Source organism: Tympanuchus pallidicinctus, unplaced genomic scaffold, assembly GCF_026119805.1.
Source record: "Tympanuchus pallidicinctus isolate F22 unplaced genomic scaffold, pur_lepc_1.0 scaffold34, whole genome shotgun sequence".
Lineage (NCBI taxonomy): Eukaryota > Metazoa > Chordata > Aves > Galliformes > Phasianidae > Tympanuchus > Tympanuchus pallidicinctus.
This window is the reverse complement of record NW_026294752.1, coordinates 1,442,665-1,464,656: the sequence shown is the minus strand read 5'-3', so window position 1 is coordinate 1,464,656 and position 21,992 is coordinate 1,442,665. Positions and strand designations below refer to the sequence as shown.

At 40.9% G+C, this 21,992-nt stretch overlaps 1 protein-coding gene and 1 long non-coding RNA gene across 4 annotated transcripts; one reads left to right on the top strand and one right to left on the bottom strand.

The window, feature by feature from the left end:
• The first annotated feature begins 413 nt into the window (after window positions 1–413).
• On the top strand, window positions 414–21,211 carry INHBA (inhibin subunit beta A). Of its 3 annotated transcripts, none has more exons than XM_052699005.1 (3): window positions 414–511; window positions 3,162–3,683; window positions 14,156–17,406. In XM_052699005.1, the coding sequence occupies exons 2-3, from the start codon at window positions 3,296–3,298 to the stop codon at window positions 15,040–15,042; spliced, it is 1,275 nt and encodes a 424-aa protein (XP_052554965.1). In that variant the 5' UTR covers window positions 414–511; window positions 3,162–3,295; the 3' UTR covers window positions 15,043–17,406. The 3 variants fall into 3 exon arrangements, 2 of the variants coding, with proteins under 2 accessions (XP_052554965.1, XP_052554964.1); XR_008210251.1 differs by lacking the exon at window positions 414–511 and adding an exon at window positions 20,849–21,211 and having other exon boundaries at window positions 2,876–3,683; window positions 14,156–15,338; XM_052699004.1 differs by lacking the exon at window positions 414–511 and having other exon boundaries at window positions 2,876–3,683.
• On the bottom strand, window positions 4,151–6,235 carry LOC128088457 (uncharacterized). Its single transcript, XR_008210252.1, has 2 exons — window positions 5,150–6,235; window positions 4,151–4,290 (listed from the first exon to the last, which is right to left on the bottom strand). It is a non-coding gene; the product is annotated as an uncharacterized LOC128088457 (long non-coding RNA).
• Window positions 21,212–21,992: the final 781 nt, after the last annotated feature.

Here is a 21,992-nt window from a genome sequence, read left to right as displayed (position 1 = left end):
TATCTGGTATATCCTTAGCACGATAGCAGACTCAAACAATTTGCTAACTAGTAATTAAATATCTGGCAAACACTGCATTTGAACTAAATCAGTGTTATCTACATCTAATAATATCTATATCTAGCTATGCAATAAAACAAGTTGGAGAGTGTCTTCCTGACTCATAGTGTTTGCATTCAGTCTGATTTTAAGTTCTATTCTTTAAATGGATACAGAGATCACCACTACAAGTTGAATCCACGATATTTTGTCATGCTAGACAATTAGGAGTTTCCATTAGATAATTACCAGAAGTATGTCTCATACAGGAAAAACAGTCAATTGCTGATGTAACAGGATTAACCAATCCAGCACACTGATCCGGCCCACTTACTCTTGACAGACACTATATGTGAGTGTACACACGAGAAGTACAGTATAAAGCTTCGCATTATAAGTACCACAAAGAGGAACTTCAGCAGTTCTTAATGCACAATACAGCAGTCTCCTTCTCAGAGTGAGGACTAGAGAGGTAAAACTTTAAACCAGCTTTTTTTTTCTTTTAAAACTAAAACTTTCAATTCATGTGCATGCTGTTGCATATTGCTAGGGCGATGCTGAATGAATGTATATGCAGAGCTTTGCAGCTCAGGTAATTTTATGGAAAGAATCTGAACCAGCATTTCTCTATTTATTCAAACCCTGCATTTTTAGACGTGAACATAGATGTGTGTGTGCATGCATATCTGGAAGGATGAATGAACTCTCTATCAGTGGTACCAGCAAAATCGCTTTCAGAAAACAATGCTTTTAGAAAGTTATGCTTTAGCATTAAATCTGTCATCAGCATGGCATGCAGGCATGCTACGCTATCCCTACGTGTAACAGGCTGTGAGAGGTGTACCTGTTACATTGGCAAGCAACGCACGCCGCACAGCAACAACTCAAGTGCACTGTCTGTCTTTTAAACTGAAATATGCCTATCCCTTACTTCTCATCAGACACTTTTGGGATAGATACTGTATTAGAACTATAAATAACTCCTTTAATTATGTCATCTGTTAGTACATCTAATCATGAATGCGTATTTTCATCTGAATTTTTTTTCTTTTTTTTTTTTTTTTTCCTTTGGTCCAATTAAACTTTTAGTTCTATTTCAAGCTGACTTTCAGACTTCATATAATTACAACAGACTTTGGGCTGTTCACAAGATCCAAGAAATTTAGATGTATTATAGCGAGGTTTGTGTTACAAAGATGTGTTTATAAGAATGGCTGCAGGGTTTATAATGCTGACAGACCTGTAAGTGTAACAGTATATAACAGTATAGCAACTGAGGTCAGTAAAACGCAGATGAGGGTGTACTGTGAATGCCTTCTAACAGTGAAAGACTTATAAAATACCTTAATTGAAAAGGACTTGCAATATATAACATTTGTAAAACTTGGTTGATTTTTCAATTACTTCTGTATGCTTCACTCACTCCAACTCCAATCCCTTGCCTGTCTCTCTGCCCGCGTGCCGGGAGCTATCTCACGGAAACGACAGACCTCACAGTGCTCATCTTTATAAATTACTCTTTCCCACTCAAATACAGTGGTTGATGGTAATGTACTGAAAGTGAAATGTTTGCTTGGAGGGAGGTAAGCACACCTAAGAAGACAGAGGTGTGTGTGTGAGAGAGAGAGAACGAAAGAAGGTAAATGCCAAAGAAGCAGAAGCTCTGAGAAAATCAGTAAAAGTTTAAGTCCAGTGTGAAAGAACCTCAGAAGCTCAACTCCATCAGCTGTAGTTTTCTCTGTTACAAAGTCCAAATGTGAGGGAGTTTGTTAGCTTCACCCTCGCTAAGTAAGGTGCAGCACGGAGATGCTGCTGAGGTTAGAGGCAATACGAAGCCCTAAGAGAAACTTCCCATTGCAGGGCAGAAGCCTCATCGGAATGAGCTGCTAAGGTTCTGCTGACACGGACTGGAACTCTGGCTCCTAGCAGTGCTTTAAGATTGCTTTTCACTCATTATGTCTTATTCTAATATTATGATTCTGTGGTTTAAATGAATGAAACAAAAAGTTCCTTTGAATAACAATGGGCCAAATGTAGAAGATCTTAGTCTTCACTCAGACAGAATTATTATTGGCACTGATGAGGGATTTGCTTGAGTCAGGAGCAAGTACGATTTGGCCAGATGACATGTAATATGTTCCGTCTTCAAAGCATTTTTCAGACATTACTTGATTAATCCCAAACCTAAATAGGAACTTCTAGGCACAGGCTAGCATAGCAGCAGGGATGTTTCTGGTTCCCGAGCAGTACCTTTGCATGTCACAGACCTGTGCCCTACCAGCTCCTCCTGCTCGTGCTCTCAGTGCCTGGCTTGCATTCTGCAGCTGGAGAGCGTATCAAGTATAATAGAGCCCTCCAAACAACAGGATTATTTTGCTTCTGTCAGATCTCCTGCCAGTGTTGATAACCTCCAGCATTTACAAATGAGCAGAAAAGATCTTTTTCTCTTCCGCTCAAGGCAGAATAGCGTTCTGCCCAAAATACTTTCAGCCCCTGCCGTCATCCTCATCTTGTTCACAAGCTATTTAAGATCTCCTGCTAACCCTAACAATACCAGGCAGGACAAGAGCAAGGTGCTCATTAATAAAAGGTTTCACTCTTCATTCATTCATGTTTCCTCTGTTTAGTTAAGCCAGTGATACTGTTGTAGGAATAAAACAAATGGAAAAAAAAAAAAAGAAAAGAAAAAAAAAGAGAAAAAAGGAGGGGGAATGTGACAGCCAGGAGGGAGCCAGAAGGGTCAAACTGGGAAAAAGGAAGAGTAAATTTGCAGGAATGGAGAGAGATTTTAGAGAGGAGGGCAGAAAGCCTGAGTAGTGATATTTGAAGAGAGGTGTGTGTTAGGGGAGCAATGAGCATAAGGAAGCCAGCCTGCCTGTTCCTCCCCCTTCCTAATCATAGCCTTTACTCACAGACAAAACTCCCTCCCTCTCCCATTCACTCACTCACTTTAGGCCAATCCGTCCTCTCCCTCTCTCTCCCTCTCTCTGTGTCTCTCTCCTACTCTGAGACAGAGTCAGAACTCTTCTCCCTGACAGCCACTAACATCTACAGCACTTATTGCATTCAGAGAGGGAACCTGCAAACAAAACTTCACAGAAAACTTTTGGTTCTTGTTCCAGAGAATTTGCTGAAGAGAAAGAAAAACAAACAAACAAACAAACAACACAAACCAGCCCCCAAAAAAACTGTGCGTGAAGGGGGAGGAAAAGCAGGGCCTTTTAAAAAGGGAATCACAACAACTTTTGCTGCCAGGATGTCTTTGCTTTGGAAGAGAGGATTTCTGTTGGTGATTTGCTGGATTATAGTGAGGAGTTCCCCAACCCCAGGATCCGAGGGGCACAGTTCAGTCACTGACTGTCCATCATGTGCCCTCACCACGCTCTCGAAGGATGTGCCCAGCTCACAGCCTGAGATGGTGGAAGCAGTAAAGAAGCACATACTGAACATGTTGCACTTGAGGGACAGACCTAACATCACCCAGCCTGTGCCCAAGGCAGCACTTTTAAATGCCATCAAGAAACTCCATGTGGGAAAGGTGGGAGACGATGGCTATGTGGAAATAGAGGATGATGTTGGAAGAAGAGCAGAAATGAATGAAGTTGTGGAGCAAACCTCAGAAATCATCACTTTTGCAGAATCAGGTGAGTGCTTAAAAACAAAGCTGTAAAATAGCCTGTTTGCCAGAACTGCAATTAACTTCTTTTCTTCTCTGCAGCAGTACTGCTTTCTGCGAGGTTGTGAGATGAGACCTGGGGGAAGGGAGAAGGACGAATGGGATGAGGTGGGGGGGTAGGGGGCACTCTGAAGGAATTTGATTTTTCTGATTTAGTCTTGCCTACACATTACACTTGCTAGGCACAGGCAGACACACAGGGAAGAAGCTCTTTAACCAATCTCAAGCAGAAAGTCAGGCTGCAAAGGGGTGCTCCTGACTGCTTCTGAAACCAAAGTACTTGCACTAAAGTACTGGATCGCAGTATGGTGAAAGAGAAAGGGCTCAAGGCATTTGGGGATTTTCTAAGGACAGAAAAGTGAGCTGCAAACTACTGGAGAAGCTGCCCTTTCTTTTAAAAATTATAGTGGAAGTTATAAAATCAGATGAAACAGCTTTAACTTTTAGGGCATTTTTGTTTTCTAATTTAACACAGCATCTTCGGCAATAAAGAGTTGCAGGGACTGTCAGATGACTTCAATAGAATTGGACAAGTTGCTGTAGCTGATCCAATTTGTAATGCAGACTTCTGCACGCTGTAAAGAAGAAAAAAAATTCTGCTCCTAAACTGTTTCTGCCAAAAAAAAAAAAAAAAAGCAACCTTGATAGGTTATATTTTGAACTTTTTCACAGTACTGTTTTTCCCTAGCTGTTATATAGTAAGGGCTAAGAATATAGATATTTACTAAGGCTCACATCAACTGCCTATCGGAAACAGCTTTAAAGTTGTAGTTTACTGTCTTGTTCCTACATGAATAGGACAAAAACTCATTTTAAATCAGTGTATGTGCATATGTATCTGTTTGCATATGTATGTTTATACATGCAACAATGTCATTATCCTGCAATAACTCTATCATCTAACTAACAGCAACTTTTTATGATGCTGTCTAGCCAAAGCATTTTTCCTGTTGCCAAGACAGTTTTAAAAGAATGTCATTGTTTTGTTTGGTACAGCATATGGTAGGCAAAGTATGCAAAGGAACACCAAGCATTTTTGTTTAAAAGTTTGCTGCAGCAGTATAAACAATTAAGACAACACTCAGAGTTTCCAGTCCTGAAAACCTGTTGACTCAGATGTTCTGTTTGCAGGGAAGCCGTGCATAAGAAGTGTGCATGCTTTTAAGAGCAGACATTCCTGCTGCCTGTCCAATTTCCAACTGTACAGGGAGCCCTCGCCTTTGGCGTCCTTGTCAATACGCACATTATCAGTTCCTTCAGCATGCAAGTTCAGGCTTTTTTTTTTGGCTTTTTTTTTTTTTTTTTTCATCCCCTCCACTTCAGAAAGCAGGCAGACATCAGTGCCTAGTGGTCCATAGAAGCAGGAGCGGCTCAACCTTAGTTTAGAAATGAGCTTTTAAAAGCAGTGAAACCCCTACGAGTCAGATTCCCCACCTGGTATTCAGCAGCTCGTTCTGAAACACATATGGCATGAGCAGTGGTTTCTCTCCCCTGTGTGAGTCCCAATCATTTGTAAACACATTATTGTCTCTCCTGAGCTCTCACACAAAGGAATTTGGAATTTGATATATGCCCACTCAGTACGACACCCTCCAACGGCGGCTCTTGAAGCCATTGGCTCTCAGGGCCACGTGAGCAGTGAAAATCATGCCCAAGCCCACAGGCTGGCCAATAGTTCAGCCACTGATCCCCCTGCTGCAACAACCCCACACCAGTGCATCACTGACTTTGATTCACATAGTATTGTCCCATCACTGCTAGCCAAATTCATTTAAGAAGACTTATGTTATGGAGTGTGCCTGGGACATATGCTATGTTCCTATGCCTTTCCTTCCTTGCTGTCCTCTCCAGCTCCACATCAAGCCTGCCCTGGAAGGCTACTCCAGCCCCGCATCCCATACCTGATAGGCTTTTACCTGGAAGGAGTAACCTAGAAACTGAGTTTCTAGTTTTCATGGCAATGTTAACTCCAGTCTGTAGAGAGACTTCAAACTGTTGAAACGTTTCTTATCTGCGGCTGTTCGTAGTTGGAGTCTCACTAAAACTGCTGGACCCACCGTGCCTTGCAGGTACAAGCGCTGCAATAACTTGAGCAAACTTCTCCGGGGCTCTCTCTCACTTCCCCACCAGCAGTATTGTGTCTCAAATGTTAAAGCAGTATTATTTATTCTTCTGAGGAAATTGAGGGAAAAGGATGGCAAGTGATGTGTCAGATAGGAACTATTGGGAAAAAAAGACAGGGATATAATGCAGCCACGTGAGCAGTTACCAGAGTTCACTCTGTAGAAACTGGAATAAGTTTAAAGCACCGAGGAGGAAAACTGAGTGTGTTACTCTCACAGATAGATTACAGTTCTTCCTGTTTTTAATATGAAACTTGCTCTGTCTCCAAAGAGGGGATAGGAAATCAATGAAAATGAATGGAAGCACAGTGCCTTATATCAAATAAATGTCCACGGAAAAAGAAGCAAGACTTTAGACTTTTTGCTCCTTTAAGTATAACTTGACATAGACCAGCCATTCCCCTTACCTTTCAGAAGCCATGTTTACTGCTTGCCTTAATTAAAAAAGTAGTATTTCCATTCCTTCATCAGCTGTATCCTCAGCCATACAATGAAACTGAGTGAATGAAGAGACAGTACCTTGTGCATGTGGCTCTGGCTCGAGACTGCTATTTCATAAAAGAGACTAAAATTCAGGTGAGCATAGGATACAGACAATTAGGGGAGAAACTATGTGCAGTGAACTCGTCTGAAGCACAGGTGTAGTGGCAGCCAGGAAATCAGCAAAATAGTTGGCAGGTAGTTCTCACAGCTAACAAATCCAGGCAAATCTTTGCAAAACTAATGACTGTATTGGGCAAAAGTTTGCAAATGCACCCTACTGTCCTTTGGCACTCTTACAAGTTAAACATGAAAATGATTTTCTACTTGCATATCAAACTACAATTACTAACCTCGATTAGTTCTGCTATGAGGGTAGCTGTGCCAGAGCTCTGTGGGTTCCTTCAAGGACTTAAAAATTATTTTGAGGAGAGGAGTCATATGTATTAGCGACAAACAATCCAACAGCTTCTATAACTGAGATAGCCTGCACTCATAAAATGTGGTTGTCTACTAAGCCCTTCCTTATTTTAAGTAGATAGCTGATTAAACAGACCTGGGGTTTTTCCAAGTAAATTTGATCCTGGCAACTGAACTGCCAATGAAACGGGTTGCTAACGTCAGCCCCTGGAAAGTTGATGGAATTCTGTGTAGAAACACGGAAATCCAAAGGCTTATCATTAGGTGAACTGTGAACTAGGGTTAAAAAAAAGAAAGAAAGAAAGATAGAAAGAAAGAAAAGTGTGACAGCTATTTACATTGCTTCTGCTTTTTCTACCCCTTCACACAGTTGCAGGTGAACTGCCTTGATCACGTAATACCTACTTTTATTTTCAGATATGCGTAGGTGCACACTCACAGCTTTTCCTAGGAAGATGCCTACTCCTATAAAGCCAGGCTGGCAGATCAGGAGGAGGAAAAGGATGGGCCACTCATGACTCTAAATCATTTCATCAGTTTGCTTTTGGAAGGCAGTATGTTTAACGGCATGGCTATCTGTGCCGAATGAGGAATGGCCACGAGAGGGCACAATCCAAAGGCTTTTTGCTCCATGTAGGCAACCTTCCTGCAAACTCCTATTGTACCTAACTGAATCCCGAATCCCGCAGATCTTCATGCTTATGCGTAGCTTCTCTGAGAGGAGCTCTTGTTTCTCTCTTCGCGGTTATTTAAAAGGCAGAGATTCGCTGCAGTGGAAGACTGCAAGTAAAATAATGCACTGGAGGAAAAAGTGATTAAAAACTGATTAAATGATGGAAGCTAGAAGTTCTGGAAATCTGAAAAGATAAGAAATGTTCATTATTATTTTTTACCAGATACTGTGAAATGTGACCGTGAATCATCATCTGAGCTGATTTTCTCATATCTTTTTTTAAAGTAGCTCTTAGAAAACAAGTCTCTTTCCCTCCAGTTTAGTTTTTTTTTCTCCTTTAGCATACTTTATCAAAGATTTCAAGTTTAGCAAATGAAAGCAAGTTACTTCCAGAAGAAGAATGCCATTCTCTATTAATCTGTTTCATTGTAAGGAGATGTGAGAATTCAGGGAGGCTGTTTAGCTTGAGAACAATTTGAGAAAGCATGGTTGAATCTGAGAAGGTGGGAACCAGTTTCTAAAAAGATACCTGAGAAAGGGAGAGAGTGTGAAAGTTCTGCATGGGTTCCTGTCTGTGGTTAGCCATGCATAGTGTCTGGTACACAAATGGAGCTGGAAATATATGAGTATGTATTTGCTTGTATTTGTGTGGCAGGAATATGCCAGAGAAGGCACACTTACATACCCATGTAGCTGAACCTGCACCATTGGAATGGGAATAGATTCCTACATATAGGTATGTGCATTGATGTGACCTCCGGAATGCAGGATACACCTACACTGCACACCTGTAAATCTATGCTGAGCAGTTCTTCTATCCAGTTATATCTATACGAAGATGAAACAACCACCTCCTGTCATGCAGCAGAGTTCTGCAAGATGTAATTCAGAAGTGAGCCTTAGTCTACTGAAAGTGGTTGGAAGTTTTGCTACTCACTTCCATGACCTCGTGACTCAGACCTTAACACGCAGAAATTAAGCATTTTAATGAAAAGAGGGGCAGCTTCTGGTGCATTGCACCTTAGAATTTAAAACAAAGTACCACAAGTGTGTACAAAAAAAAAAAAAAAAAAAAATCTTTTCTGAAAGGAAGAGGCTGGGTATTACTTGTATCTTGAGATATGTTATTGGTGCAAGTGACCCTGAACTTCCCTTTGGCTATTTCAGATGTGAATGTAAAAATCAAATAGCAAAAAATCTTAACCGAGCAAGCACCTTTTTTATTCCTAAATATTGAAGGCCATTTGGGGGAAGGGCTTTGAATTTGGAAGGTGCTCTAGATTGTGGATGTAAAGTGTTTCCCTCTTGACAAAATAGCAAAGGAGAGTCAAAGTTCACCAGAACTGAATTATTTGACATTCTGAATGACCTTGTCGATGCCCCTTTGGGTTAATTTATCAAGAAAAGTTAAGTAAGGTTGCTGCTGCATTTTCTTCCAGAAATGCTTGGAGAATAGTTCTTTTTCTTGTTTTTTTTCTTTATTTTTTTTTTTCCTGACAACAAAAATCCCATTTTGCTTGCAGAAAAGAGTATGTGACCATAACACTGAAGTGTTTATTTGTGTCATAATCCCCCCTCCCTTTTGTAGAGGCAACAGTCACCCGGACAGGGAGCAGGAACAAAACTGTGCAACCCAGATGACCAGTCACATACACGAGGTGTTGAATAGTTAGAATAAATCATTTGTCAGTGATCCATAGGCTGAAATGCATTCATAGAAACAGCCACGGCCTAATCGCAGTGCTAACGCATTCGTAATAATCAGCCTGCCCAGGAGATAATTGTCAGATGATAACAGTGCTAAATTCACTGAATAAATTCTGCACCGTGAACAATTCATCCAACTCCAGTGGTCACTCATTAGTAAACATTTTGAGCAATTATCTCTCAATAACCGTGCTCCTCTCTTCACTCCCTTTAGAGGAACCTTTCTAGTAACCTATTTTTTTTTTTCTTCTGTCTCCTGGGGAACGGAAATGAGAAGTGAAGAGAAGGATGCTTTTGAATGTAATTACACATTGGTACGCAGCACAAATTCCCCCAAATCTAAACATAGGCAGTAGTAAAGTTAGCAACTAAAAAAGGAAAAAAAAAAAAAAAAAAAGCTTGCTTTGTATGGAAAAACAGCTCACATACAGTATAAATATAAAAATGGTTCAAAACTAAGCAGTGGGGAAGAATGGAAATTTAAAGTAACAGCACCTTCTTCCACCCAGCATTTTTGAATGGAAAATTTAAATGCTGCATATTAAGAGAAATTAAGAATAAGTCACATGACAGCGTTAGGAAGCACAATCACTTTCATTCTGAAAAAAAAAAAACCAGCCTTAATCATTTAACAGCATGTGGCTATGGGGGAAAAAGTAATTGAAAGTGTTGGCATTTTATTCAAATGAACCAAAACCTCTAGATTGTATAGTTTAGGCCCTCCCTTGAGCACGTAGCTCGAGCTAAGCAGGCGTGACCTTGAGGCAGATTTCAAACTGCAAACCAATGGTTTTGACTACACAATTACAGCCAGTGGTCCTGCAGGAGGGATCCTTAGCTCCAGAGACTGAGCCCTCTGTGCTGCCTTGTGCCATACCCATGCTTGGCTGTGCCTGGGAGCAGCCCAAGCTTCTGGCTTGGACCCAGACAGCCCTCCTGGAGGCTCTTGTGAGTGAGGTACCCGTGCGGGCACCTCACCCACGTCTGGGTCCTAAAATGGTGTGTGAGCACTGAAGAGAAATACGTACACGAGCAAACCCTCGTGCTTACATAGTGATGCCGCACTCTTTCCATTCAGTAACTCCTTCCATTAAACTTGCACTATGTCACAGGGCTTGTGTTTTTAACTATTTTTCACGGCTTTTGCCATGTTCCTGGTGCTGCTGGGTGGTTCCATCAGTATCCCAGCCTTCTTCCTGGAAGACACTTCAGCCCTGTGTCCTCTCCAGGACATTGGGAAGCAGAGATGAAGAAAAGCAATCACGGGGGGCTCAGTGTAATCCCTCGTTTCCTTTTTCAGCTGCTTTCTTCAGCAGTAACAATCCAGCCTGTTCATTCTGCTGTTTATAGGAGTGCTGGAAGGCGTTACCACTGTTGGTCTAGGGGTCTTTCTGCAGGAAGAGCAGGATGATAAGAACATCCCTGTAAAACAGCTGTGGCAGACGAGAAGTTCAGGACAGAAGGGTAAACCAAGTGTAATTATGAAAGTGAGACCGAGCCCAATTTTCAGGAGGGTCTCCCTTTTCTTTTCAGGTAGATGAACAGCATATATCTCTAACGGTTTGAACAGGGTTGTTAACTCAGACCAGAAGGAAAAGACTGGTAAATCCCTATGCAAAATGTGGATAAAATGAAATTCAGCACAATTTTGGTCTTGGAACACCTGAATAATATACTTTATTGTAGTACAGAACCTTTTGGAAATATGAAGATCCTGTTACAAAGCGAATATGTAATCATCGTAAGCCAGATTTGGAGATCTCCATTCAATTCTAATACAGATCAAACTTGGATTTCAAAATGAGCTGGTCTGAGCTTCAGTAACCTTGCACAGACTGCAGGATTCATACCATTTGTGCTGTGTGATTGCAATACACTAATACTGATTGTGGAGTGAATTCAGAAAAGCTCAGTTTTCTTTCCATGCTTCTTGTCCCCAGCTCTGGATCATTCCCAGTCTCCTTGTAAAAAGATCTGAGAAAAGGAATGATATTTTAAATTGTTATTAAACCTTTCATTAGCTATGCAGGTATGAGGACAGAGTATTTCATACCATGCAGTAATATTAGGTTCATATCAGCTTCCTGCATCTTCTCTCTTCAGGAGCTGAATCAATCTGTGTGTGAAAATGCAGCTAACCACATCCAGGGAGTCCATTATTGTAGGTAACAACCTACAGGGAGGCTGTTATCCCTGAATAAGGACAGGTCATATGCTCCCTTGCTCTAGGTTACTTCCCTGCAGTGAAAAAATAAGTATTGCAAGTATGCTCCCATGCCTTCACTTTCTAGCATCTCTAGAAATGAGAAAAAAACAACTTTCACACTTACAGGAGCATAAGAATCATAAGAAGCGTAAGGTTTATTTTTTCATGTAACATCTGTCAGAAAGAATGACTGCATTGGTACACTTCTGGACCACTGCATTAATATGAAAGGTATGTCACTTTGTAACGATTTTCAGTTCCCATTGGAATGGAAATTACAAAATATGAAATTCCACGCATTAACAACATTAAGTTATTCAGCAACACGGGGCTCTCAAGCTTTTCTGGTCTCCTGGGCAATGCAGCTTCTTCCCCAGTCAGGCCAGCATGCGCATCCCAGCTGCCCTTGTCATAGCATATGAGAGGGCCCATTATCGGTGTCCATGTCCAGTACAGCTGGTCTACTTGTCCACGATACCTCCTAGCAAACCACAACTTCTGTCTGTGCTCATTGCTGCACCCCAGGAACATAAAAGTAAGTTTTGCATTTCTCATTGTGGCCGTGTTTGTGTGTATAGCTCTTCAGTGCCCTGGTCTGATTTGCTGTAGGGAAAGAGGAGCTCCTGGAGGAGCCCACTCCCCTCAGAAAGGGTTCATCAGCACAGTGTTAAGGAAAGAGATGTGCTTGAAATCAGCAGCTTGCTCTGTGAGACAAGGTCTGGGAGCTGAAGATGCAGGCTGGATAAGTGGCCCTCGCAGGCCACTCTGATAGACCCTCTGAAGTGCCCACTCTGATAGACCACATTCTGTACAACATCCCCATGTAGAACGCAGCCAAGCCCTAGGAGCAGGTTTGCTTTGGGCTGGCAGAATGTCACTATACACCTCCACGTGCTCCTGAACCCAGGCAGGTGGGGATTAGTGTCTAATCAGCTAACCTTTAATCCGGTGCAGCTGGCAGCTTTGCCACAGTTGCATATCCAGAATGGAAAAACTAGCGTTACCCTCTGATAGCTAACTAATGAAATTTCAGTCATTACTGAACAAATTTCATTTAAAAAAACACTACAAAATAGTGTCTCCAGTGCTCTCTAGAACTTTGTCTTTTCTACAGTCTATTTCCTTTTCTAAGTCACAGTCTCATGGGATCACCTATCTGCCTTGGAAGTTAACGGAGCTGACTTTGGAGATGTACATCAGCAAAGACTGTGAGAAGCAGTTAACACAAACCATGTGTTTTCCTATCTCGTTGACAGAACTGAGTCTACAATTTCACACTCTCATCTAGAGGGAAAACACAAACAAAACACTGTGCCCGCCCTTTGGCCACTCTAATTCACACATGCCTGTTTCTTTGACCTGGGAATGCCACCAGGGAAAGCTGAATGTGTCAGTGCCAGGACTTCGCAGAGGAGGAAGGCAACAGGTAGCTCAAGGGGCAGTAGAGCATACATACACACTGTAGAGACCGGAATAGTCTGGGAGCTCATACTGGAGGAGTTCTGAGGCAATGGGAAATGAGGGGCAGAGCCTTGCTGCCGCAAGAGCAGTTTTTACTTTATGCTTCCAACCATTTCTTCATTCACTACTTTTCCTTTCCAAGGTACAAAGTTCTGCTTCCCTGACAAGCAGAACCATTGCACAGTGAAACAGATCAACAGTTATGAGTTGTTCAAGAATCAGTGAGCAACTGATAATTATGAATATTGCTTCTGTCTAGCTAAGGTGAGATATCTGTGCATTTCAAATCCGTGACCTCTGGCCTCCATAACGAGAAAGAACAGAAGATGCTATCAGGGCCTTTCCTTTTGTTACGAAGACAGAGAAGTTCCTCTCTTAAAAAATAATATCCCTTCCCCCCTGGCAAATTCATTCTTTCTTAACTTTTTTATGCTCTAGTGATCAAATCATTAAACAGCCTTCATTATTCATTCCAAGTTCTGCCAAGGATATGAGCTCTGTATCAGAGAAACACCCCCTCACCATCATAATCATCATCATGACATCTCAGCAAGTTGATACAATTATGCCAGAGAACCATCCTCATAATTATACAGTTCTTTAGCTCATTTTTTTTCAGTGTATTCACCATTACTATAATCACTGCAAGTACAGTGTGTTAAATTAAGAACAGAAACCACAGCTAACATCTCACAGGATGAAGAGTCTGCCTGCTGCAATTCTGTAATTCTTTATGATTTAGCTGCTAGCCTCTCGAAGCTCATATTTTGGTATTTCTTTGTTTTTGAGAAAATTGACATTTACTACTCATTTTAAGATGCACATGAAGATGGTGTTTTACGGAGGGAGAAAGGACAGCCCTCACTCCCACTTCATTTTCAAAAGAATTGTCAAAGAATTGGCAGGTCTGGAACCCACTCCCCAGCTTTAGCAATTAGGCTCAGATTTGTATGTGTATGGTACATATAGTCACAGACTGTCATCACAAATATGTTTTTGCCTTTCAGCTAACAGTGATCACAAAGGCAATTCTTAGCAGCTACTGGAGCTTACTTGCCACGAAAAGCTTTGTGTAAATGAACATAAAGATCTCACTGCTAAACAAAATGCTTAAAATATGCTACTGGAAATGTGAAAATATGATCCTGAGAAACAACAGACAAACTAATAGCTTTCTAAAGAGAGGATGTGCACAAAAGAAACTGAGGAGGGGATTAGGTGAGGGAAGATTAGAACAGAAGAATCGTAAAAAACGTGGAGTCAAATAGGAAACCTAGGGAGCTCCATGCCTGCAGTGACAGAGAAGTCTAATAGAATGTAAACTGACATACTAACTAGCTCTTCCTGTCTATTTTCATTTACCAAATCAGGAACACCCAAGAAAACGTTGCACTTTGAGATTTCCAAGGAAGGCAGCGAATTATCGGTGGTCGAGCATGCTGAAGTGTGGCTCTTCTTGAAGGTCTCCAAGGCCAACCGGAGCAGGACAAAAGTCACCATCCGCCTGTTTCAACAGCAGCGGCAGCCGAAGGGCAACTCTGAAGGAGCGGAAGATATGGAGGATGGGGGGCTAAAAGGTGAAAGGAGTGAAACTCTGATTTCAGAAAAAGCAGTAGACACTCGAAAGAGCACGTGGCACATCTTTCCTGTCTCCAGCAGCGTCCAGCGACTCCTGGACCAAGGCAAGAGCTCCTTGGATGTGCGGATTGCCTGTGACTTGTGCCAAGAGACCGGGGCCAGCCTGGTGTTACTGGGCAAGAAAAAGAAAAAGGAAGATGACGGGGAAGGGAAAGAGAAGGATGCTGGAGAACTCACAGGAGAAGAAGAGAAGGAGCAATCGCATAGGCCCTTCCTAATGATGCTTGCCCGGCACTCAGAGGACCGCCAGCACAGGCGGCGGAGGCGAGGCCTGGAGTGTGATGGCAAAGTTAACATCTGCTGCAAGAAGCAGTTCTTTGTCAGCTTCAAGGACATAGGATGGAGTGACTGGATCATTGCACCTACAGGTTATCACGCTAACTACTGTGAAGGAGAGTGCCCCAGCCATATAGCAGGCACATCTGGTTCATCATTATCTTTCCACTCCACTGTAATCAACCATTACCGTATGCGGGGCCACAGCCCCTTTGCCAACCTCAAGTCGTGTTGTGTGCCCACCAAACTGCGGCCCATGTCCATGCTGTACTACGACGACGGCCAGAACATCATCAAGAAAGATATACAGAACATGATTGTGGAGGAGTGTGGCTGTTCATAGGCACGTGTGTGCACAAGACCCTTCTCTTTATGTTGAGAAGAAAGTGTTTTAAAAGCCCAAGAAGAGAAAAAACCTGGCATGATTTATAACTTTTTTGAATGAAACAATCATCTGAAATACAAAACAAAAAGAAAAAAAGAAAAAGAAAAAAAGAAAAGGAAAATTAAAGGAAAAAAAAAGAGGGAAAAGTTTTTTTTTTAAAAAAAAAGACTTATGGAGGAGAGAAAAGGAGTACAGCTATTAAGAGGAAGAAAGCTTCGTGAACCCAGGCTTGAATGAGCTGCGTTTGAATGGCGGTATGGGTTGGGGAGTTTCTCCTTCCTTTCAGTACGCTCCTTACCTTATTAGACAGTATATTAAGCATTAGTTATTACTAGAGGAGTTGCGTTCCCTCTTCTGGTTACCCATCAGTTCGAGCCTTGGTAGCAGCTCACGTAACCTGCAGCAGTTTGGACTGAGTCCAAAACGTCATTGAAATTCCTTGAAAAGCCATGTGTATGAACACTGCATTCACTGGCACTTTCCTCCCAAATTTACTGAGGAACTGAGTAGGTGTGTGGTGTTTGTGTGGATATGTATGTGTCTACGTATTTCTGTACGTATCGCTATGCATACAGGCACTACACACTTACACGCATTTACTTTGATAAAGGGACAAAATTGTGCAGGTGTACACACCTCCATCTTCTGCACTACATTTGCAAAAAAGAAAAGAGAGAAAAAAGAAAAAAAAGAGAAAAGAGAAATGAAGAAAAAAGATTTAAAAAGAACGAATGAAAGAATAAAAGTTACATTCTGTAAAGGTGCTTACAATGTTAGAACTATGCAACCTAGTTGGTTTGAAACTGTTTACCTGCAAGAGAAAGAAAAAAAAAAAAACAAAAAAAAAAAAACAAAAAAAAAAAAACCAGAAAGACTTTTTTATAAATGGAAGTAACTTGTTTAAAAAAAAAAAAAAAAACAAACATTCTTCAGTGAGAGATACTTGAAAGGAATATGTTTGTCCAGTTACTGGAGCCAAACATTTCTATATTTTGTAAAAAAAATTTTTAATCGTTTACTATTTGCACTACAATGGTGTCTGACCTGTCTAATCCTTATTTAACAAACATTTGCAAGGGAGGGTGGTTGGGTGTGGGAGGGGTTGAGAGCTGCACTTATTGTGAGCTATACAAGAACTGCTACAGCACACAAAATAGCTATTTTTATTATTATAATTATTATTATTATTTTGTACCTTAAAGCGAATAGACATATACACCAAAGACATTCGTGCGAGCCTCTAAAAAGTCTATTTGTGGTTGCTACCATTCACCTGTAATAAGTTACAGTTTGAATTAGGGGTCAGTTGGTTGATTCCATTCAGGGCAGTACATCTGCTAACCAGTTAAATTAAAATTCTACCCTAAACAGGAAATTGCAATTTGGAGTAAGCTCAGAAAAGCGCCCTGGATGCAAGGCGCTTGGATCCACAGTCCGTCTAAGCCTAATTATACTTGTTCTGCATGTACAACACTTAGACTTATCCCTGATGCACAGAAACTGCATCACTGGGAAACAATTTTATACAAGGGATATGCATATATATATGTATATATTTCTATATGTATATATGTGTGCATACACAAGGTATAAGCACTTCTGGCTTCACTTTAGCGTTCTTAAAGCAATGAATGTTTGTGTGCAAAGCACAGTACAGTACAAACTTGTTTGTTTGTTACTAGCAAGCAGGAGGGAGCACATTCAGAATGGCATTTGTGTGAGAGGAACCTCAATCGGTGGTGTACGCTACGAAAGTATCGATGCAAAACTGCAAGCAGCTTTGGGCCCTGCCCACCTTCGCCCCTGCAAATACAAAAAAAAAGAGTGGCAGTTGTGGTCGGATTTCTGCTTGAAATGCAGCCTTCAGCAAAAGGCTGGCAGTCTCAACCACCACCCTCTAGCACGACAACTCTTACTGGGTTTGCGCGTTACCTGTAAAATGTAATTTAATTTTCAGTATCAGCACCTAACCTGAAGGGTCCAACCCCTAGGGCATAGGTAGATAAGTTTTAAAAAAAAATTCTATTGCTGTCGTATTTAAAAGAATGTTAAAGTTATAACTCGTGTCTTTGAGTAGGGGAGATGAGAAGAGGGAACGGGAGAAACCTTTCGGCCCTGTTTACACTGAATTTGATAACCCTGAGCCTGAACTTTTGGACTCTCACAGGTTTGCAGGACCAAGCCCCTGTTCACTGCCTTCTGATAGGATGAGCTTTCAAAGGCCTCCCAGCAAAAGCAGCTCTAACACGGCTCCCCTCATTGCTGAGAGCACAGTTTGTAAAAACATTTAAAAAAAAAAAAAAAAAAAAGGAAAAAGGAAAAGATAGCACAATTTAACCCGGTCACATTGGCTAGGGATAGTGTGTTAGCACCTTCACGGAGGGACCCATGTCTAAGCAGTGTAATCAGGGCCTTCATTTGTCGTCAGCCAAAACTGCTTGTGTGCGTGTGGTGTGGGTGCACTCCATGTGTGTGTGTGTGTCGGTGTGTGGGTGCGTGTCCCTGTTTGTACCTAGTGATAGAAACCTTAAAACGAGGGGGAAAAAAAAGAAAAAAAGAAAAAAATCGAAAGAAAAAAAAAAGAAAAAAAAAGAAGCCCTTTCCTCAGTTGAATAGATATCAACATACATGCTTATAGCTAAGTTTTCTATCTAATTTATTCCACAGTATTTAGATTGCATAGTTCAGCTAATCGATTATACATGTATGTACTTTTTATACAGTGCATTTTTACAGACCTATTCGCAGTTTGCAAAAAAAAAAAAAAACAAAAAAAAACAAAAAAAAAAAGGACAAAAAAAAAACTTCAAAAAAATGGTAACGATTGGGTAAACACTAAATTTGTCACTAAATTATTCTGTAAAATATCAAGGCTTTCTGATTTAAATTATTTTCAGAAGGTGTATTTTTGTCTGGTTTGGTTCGGTTCGGCTAGTTGTTTGTTTTGAGGAGTTTTCTTCCTGAGGGGAGTAGGAAAAAAAAAATAATAATGCACAACTAATTTATCTTCATAACTTAAAACCAAGTTCCTGACTGTTTCATTTTAAGTAAGTAGCAGAATGGCTGTTTCGTTTTGTAGAAGGAGAGCTAGGCTCTGGAATGGCAGGAGCAGGGACATAGCCTGTGACATCTGAGGAGAGCACCTTTTATTTCACTGAGCTTTGGACCAGGACTTAAAATTAGGTGCAGATCATCTCTCCACACTCCCTAATGTCAACAGGCTCACTGACATCTCCTTGCAAGAGCAGTGACGCTGCTTATATGAGTAAAGGTTAGCCAGGCTGAACCACAGATTCCTTGTACTGTAAACAGTGTGAAGGGAGAGAATGGATTTTGAATGAGTGGTACCATATCCAACACCATTTAATTCAACTGACTGTTAAAACTATGCTGCTTGCATCATGGGTTGTTCTCTGTATGTAGTGGCGAGGGAAGCAGGTGAGATGGCTCATGTTGGCAAAAATTATTCTCAAGTGTGATTAGTTAGAGAGCATCGGAGTTCTGAAATCCCAGCACCTTCCCCAAAGGACTATGACAAAACTCCCATTGGCTGCAAATAAAGTAAGTTGAGGCTCACTGTCTCCTTGTCCAAAGCTGGCAGAGCCTTTAAAATGAAGTCTGAGTTTGATAACTTCTGTATGGTGCTCTAGGGCTGGCCCTGGAATGCACAAAACTAGCTTGAGACAATTTCCATGTGAGAAAAGAAAGGAGGATTTTACATGTGGTGAGTGTATTTCGTAATAGGTGTGCCAAAATCAGAAGAAGCTTTTGCAAAGCAAAAAGTAACTACTCTAAACCCAGCTTTTTAGCTTTCATGTGTCTATCTTATTCACAAATTGAAAAGGTTTCTCCCTCCAATCTCAGTCATGGAGTTTTGATTTGTGAGCAAAGTTATTTAAAGCAGAGGAGAGTGAAAAACTATATGGTAAAATAAGAAATTGTGGTGTTAGTCAAGACAGACTGATTCCAGCAAAACACCCTACTCCTGATAACTTGGTTTAATTACATCTGCGTGTACTTAGAAACGTAATTAGAAATTGTTGCCATATTTAAACAGTTTTCCAGGGGGATGCGGTCTCAAAAATTACTTCTCCTTTCAGGTACTACTATAGGAAAAAAAGAAAAAAAAGGCTTTTAACTACTAACACATTCCTTTCTGTATAACCCGTTTCCTGTTTATACTGAAAATGTATTTTCAGCATATATTTGATCACAGAATGTACTTGCTGAGTACCTCCGCAATCTTCTTGCTCCGGGGCTGACATTTGGTGGTCTTTCCCCCTCTCCATGTCAGATGCTCACTGTATCACACAGGCCAACAAAACTGGCAGAATTACACACTAAGGTGTTTCTTTGGGAGGGATGAATGTATTTGTATTCTCGGGGTTTAGCAAAAGGAAATGTTTACAGAAGCTTGTGATTATTCTGCACTTATATGTCACAGCAGAATACAGATCTAGGGCCCAAAACTGCAGAACTGATTGAAATGGGAGTTTTGTCATTGATTTTAATGGAAACAGTCCCCTAGCCCACCACTGCAAACTAGGACTCTGTTACAAATACCTACTTCTTTGTCTTTAGTTAAGGTTCAAGCCATCAGGTTCGTTTAACTGTGACACCACAAGGCCACACGGAGGCTAGCAGCAATATCTCTGAGTTGGAGAAATTCAGGCACCTGTAATGTCTGTGTGCAAAAGGAGAACTTTTATGGACTATCGTTACTTATGTGGAATAGTGCCTTACTCTGTAAGTAATGCTGTTGATTTCAGAGTGTCTCCTGCCCTAGAAAGTCACCGTCAGCATGAATACCATGAGAGAAATCTATTTCTGGAATGTAGGTAGAAGAGATGTGACTGAAATTAGTGATTTCCTTAAGTTAAGCCTCGTGTCAATACCATGCATCAGTATAAGGATCAGATGCTGATCACGTTCCCGACACTGAATGAACTTGACTCCCAACCTACTCTCACTGCCTTACACATGGAGCAAAAAAGTTTTCAGTTTGAGTAATGAAAATCACAATTTGACCTTTGGTGAACAATTACGAACGACATTTTCGTGGGCAGAAACAAGCAACACTTCTGAGTTATATAGCTATTTATTTTTTGAGATACGGTGAATCGGTGTTAATTATCAATGGGTTTCTTTGTATTTAAATACTTTCAAAAGCAGTACATTGACGATGGGTTGAAGATATATATATGTATGTATGTATGTATACATATAATATATATATATATCTACAATATATATATACACACACAACCATATATATGTATATACATATATATATATATAAATTATGAAAGCCAAGATATTATGAAGCCTATTTTGTTTTTATCATTTTGTGTTTTGTTGTTGATATTATTATTATTATTGTTATTATTATTATTTTGCATACTACATGCAGTGCTTTAACCAATGTCTGTTTGGCTAATGTAATTAAAGTTGTTAATTTATATGAGTACATTTCAACTATGTCAATGGTTTCTTAATATTTATTGTGTAGAAGGACTGGTATTTTTTTTTATTTACATTATGTTTAAAGAGGTAACAGTTTGATATGTTCTCATTTGTTTATATTAGAAGTTATTTATTTTCACGGCATTCCGTCTGGTATTTTGATATTTGGAAGGCATGCTACCTATACTTTGTACAGTTAGTGGGCAGTATTCAGCAGCTCCCGGTAGATCTTTAGGCCCTACGTTAAATAAAAGACCTGTTTGGGAATTTTTATTTTAGATCTTTCTTATTGGTTTGCCAGGAGCACTCAGTGCACTTACTGCCAGATACCCTGCCTGCGTGACCAATTTATTCCTGCTGTATTTACCCAGGACAGAGGACCAAAACCACCTCTGGTGTAAGTCCGGTGACTTCAGTGAAGTTACAACAGAGATGTCTTTGGCTCACCGAGAAACCGCTTGTGCAGATCAATGCAAAGAAAGGACAGAGAGAAAGTGAGAAAGAAAGAAGGAAAGAAAGAGTCTTTGCATTTGGAATGGGATTTCAACGTATTAAAAATGTTTGGGTCAGCTACTATTTTACTTGGTTCTTTTTGTTATTTTGCTCTTTCTTATACAATGACAGCAACAACACAAGTGAAATAAATAAAGGGAGTTTCACCAACCATTGCCTAATCGTCCCTTAATGCACATCCCTGGTTGGGAAATACATGGGAGTTCGAAAAACACCAGAAAAATTTAACCTTAGAGGGGAGACATATGGGTGCCTGTTCAGATGCAGCCCTATAATGCCTTTGTCTCCAGTCTGACTGTGCTAACTGTTCAGACTCTAGTACTAGGAGTAATGCAATTTTAGGCTGCCCGTTTCTTGTGAAATGCAGCCACTATGAAAACCACGGTCGGTGACAGCTTCCCTCTGCCCACCGGCCGCTAGGTCTTCAGCTGTCACCACGGTTCCCTTGAGTAATCCAGAACTAGACGCTTACACACAGAAAAGGAGAATTTGTATTTGACAAACCTGCAAGGACGTCGGCTCACGTGCACTAGTTTATAAATTGATCAGTAGCAGATGAAGTCATCAAAGAAGCCTGCTCACAGGCAGCGGTCTCTGGCCTGAGTGAGAAATCATCTGAATACCCCCGTGTTTGAAAGTAAAGCGCACTTATGAGGGATTTTTACCAGTCATTGCATTCCTAGGGTGATAAATGGACTCCTGCTACATTCCAGTGGGCTGAGAATCAGGGAACAAGAATTCTGAGGTTGATCTTTAAATGGATTATTTGCACGGTGCTCAAACACGAGCCACCACAGCCATTAGCAGGCCTTTTAATAGTCACGCACTGCAAGTTGTTTTGCAAAGGCTGGAGAAGTGAGTTTCCTTCCTCTTACTGAGAACGAGTTTTCAACAGATCAGTGCAATCACAGTTACAGGACGCCTTTGTTTCA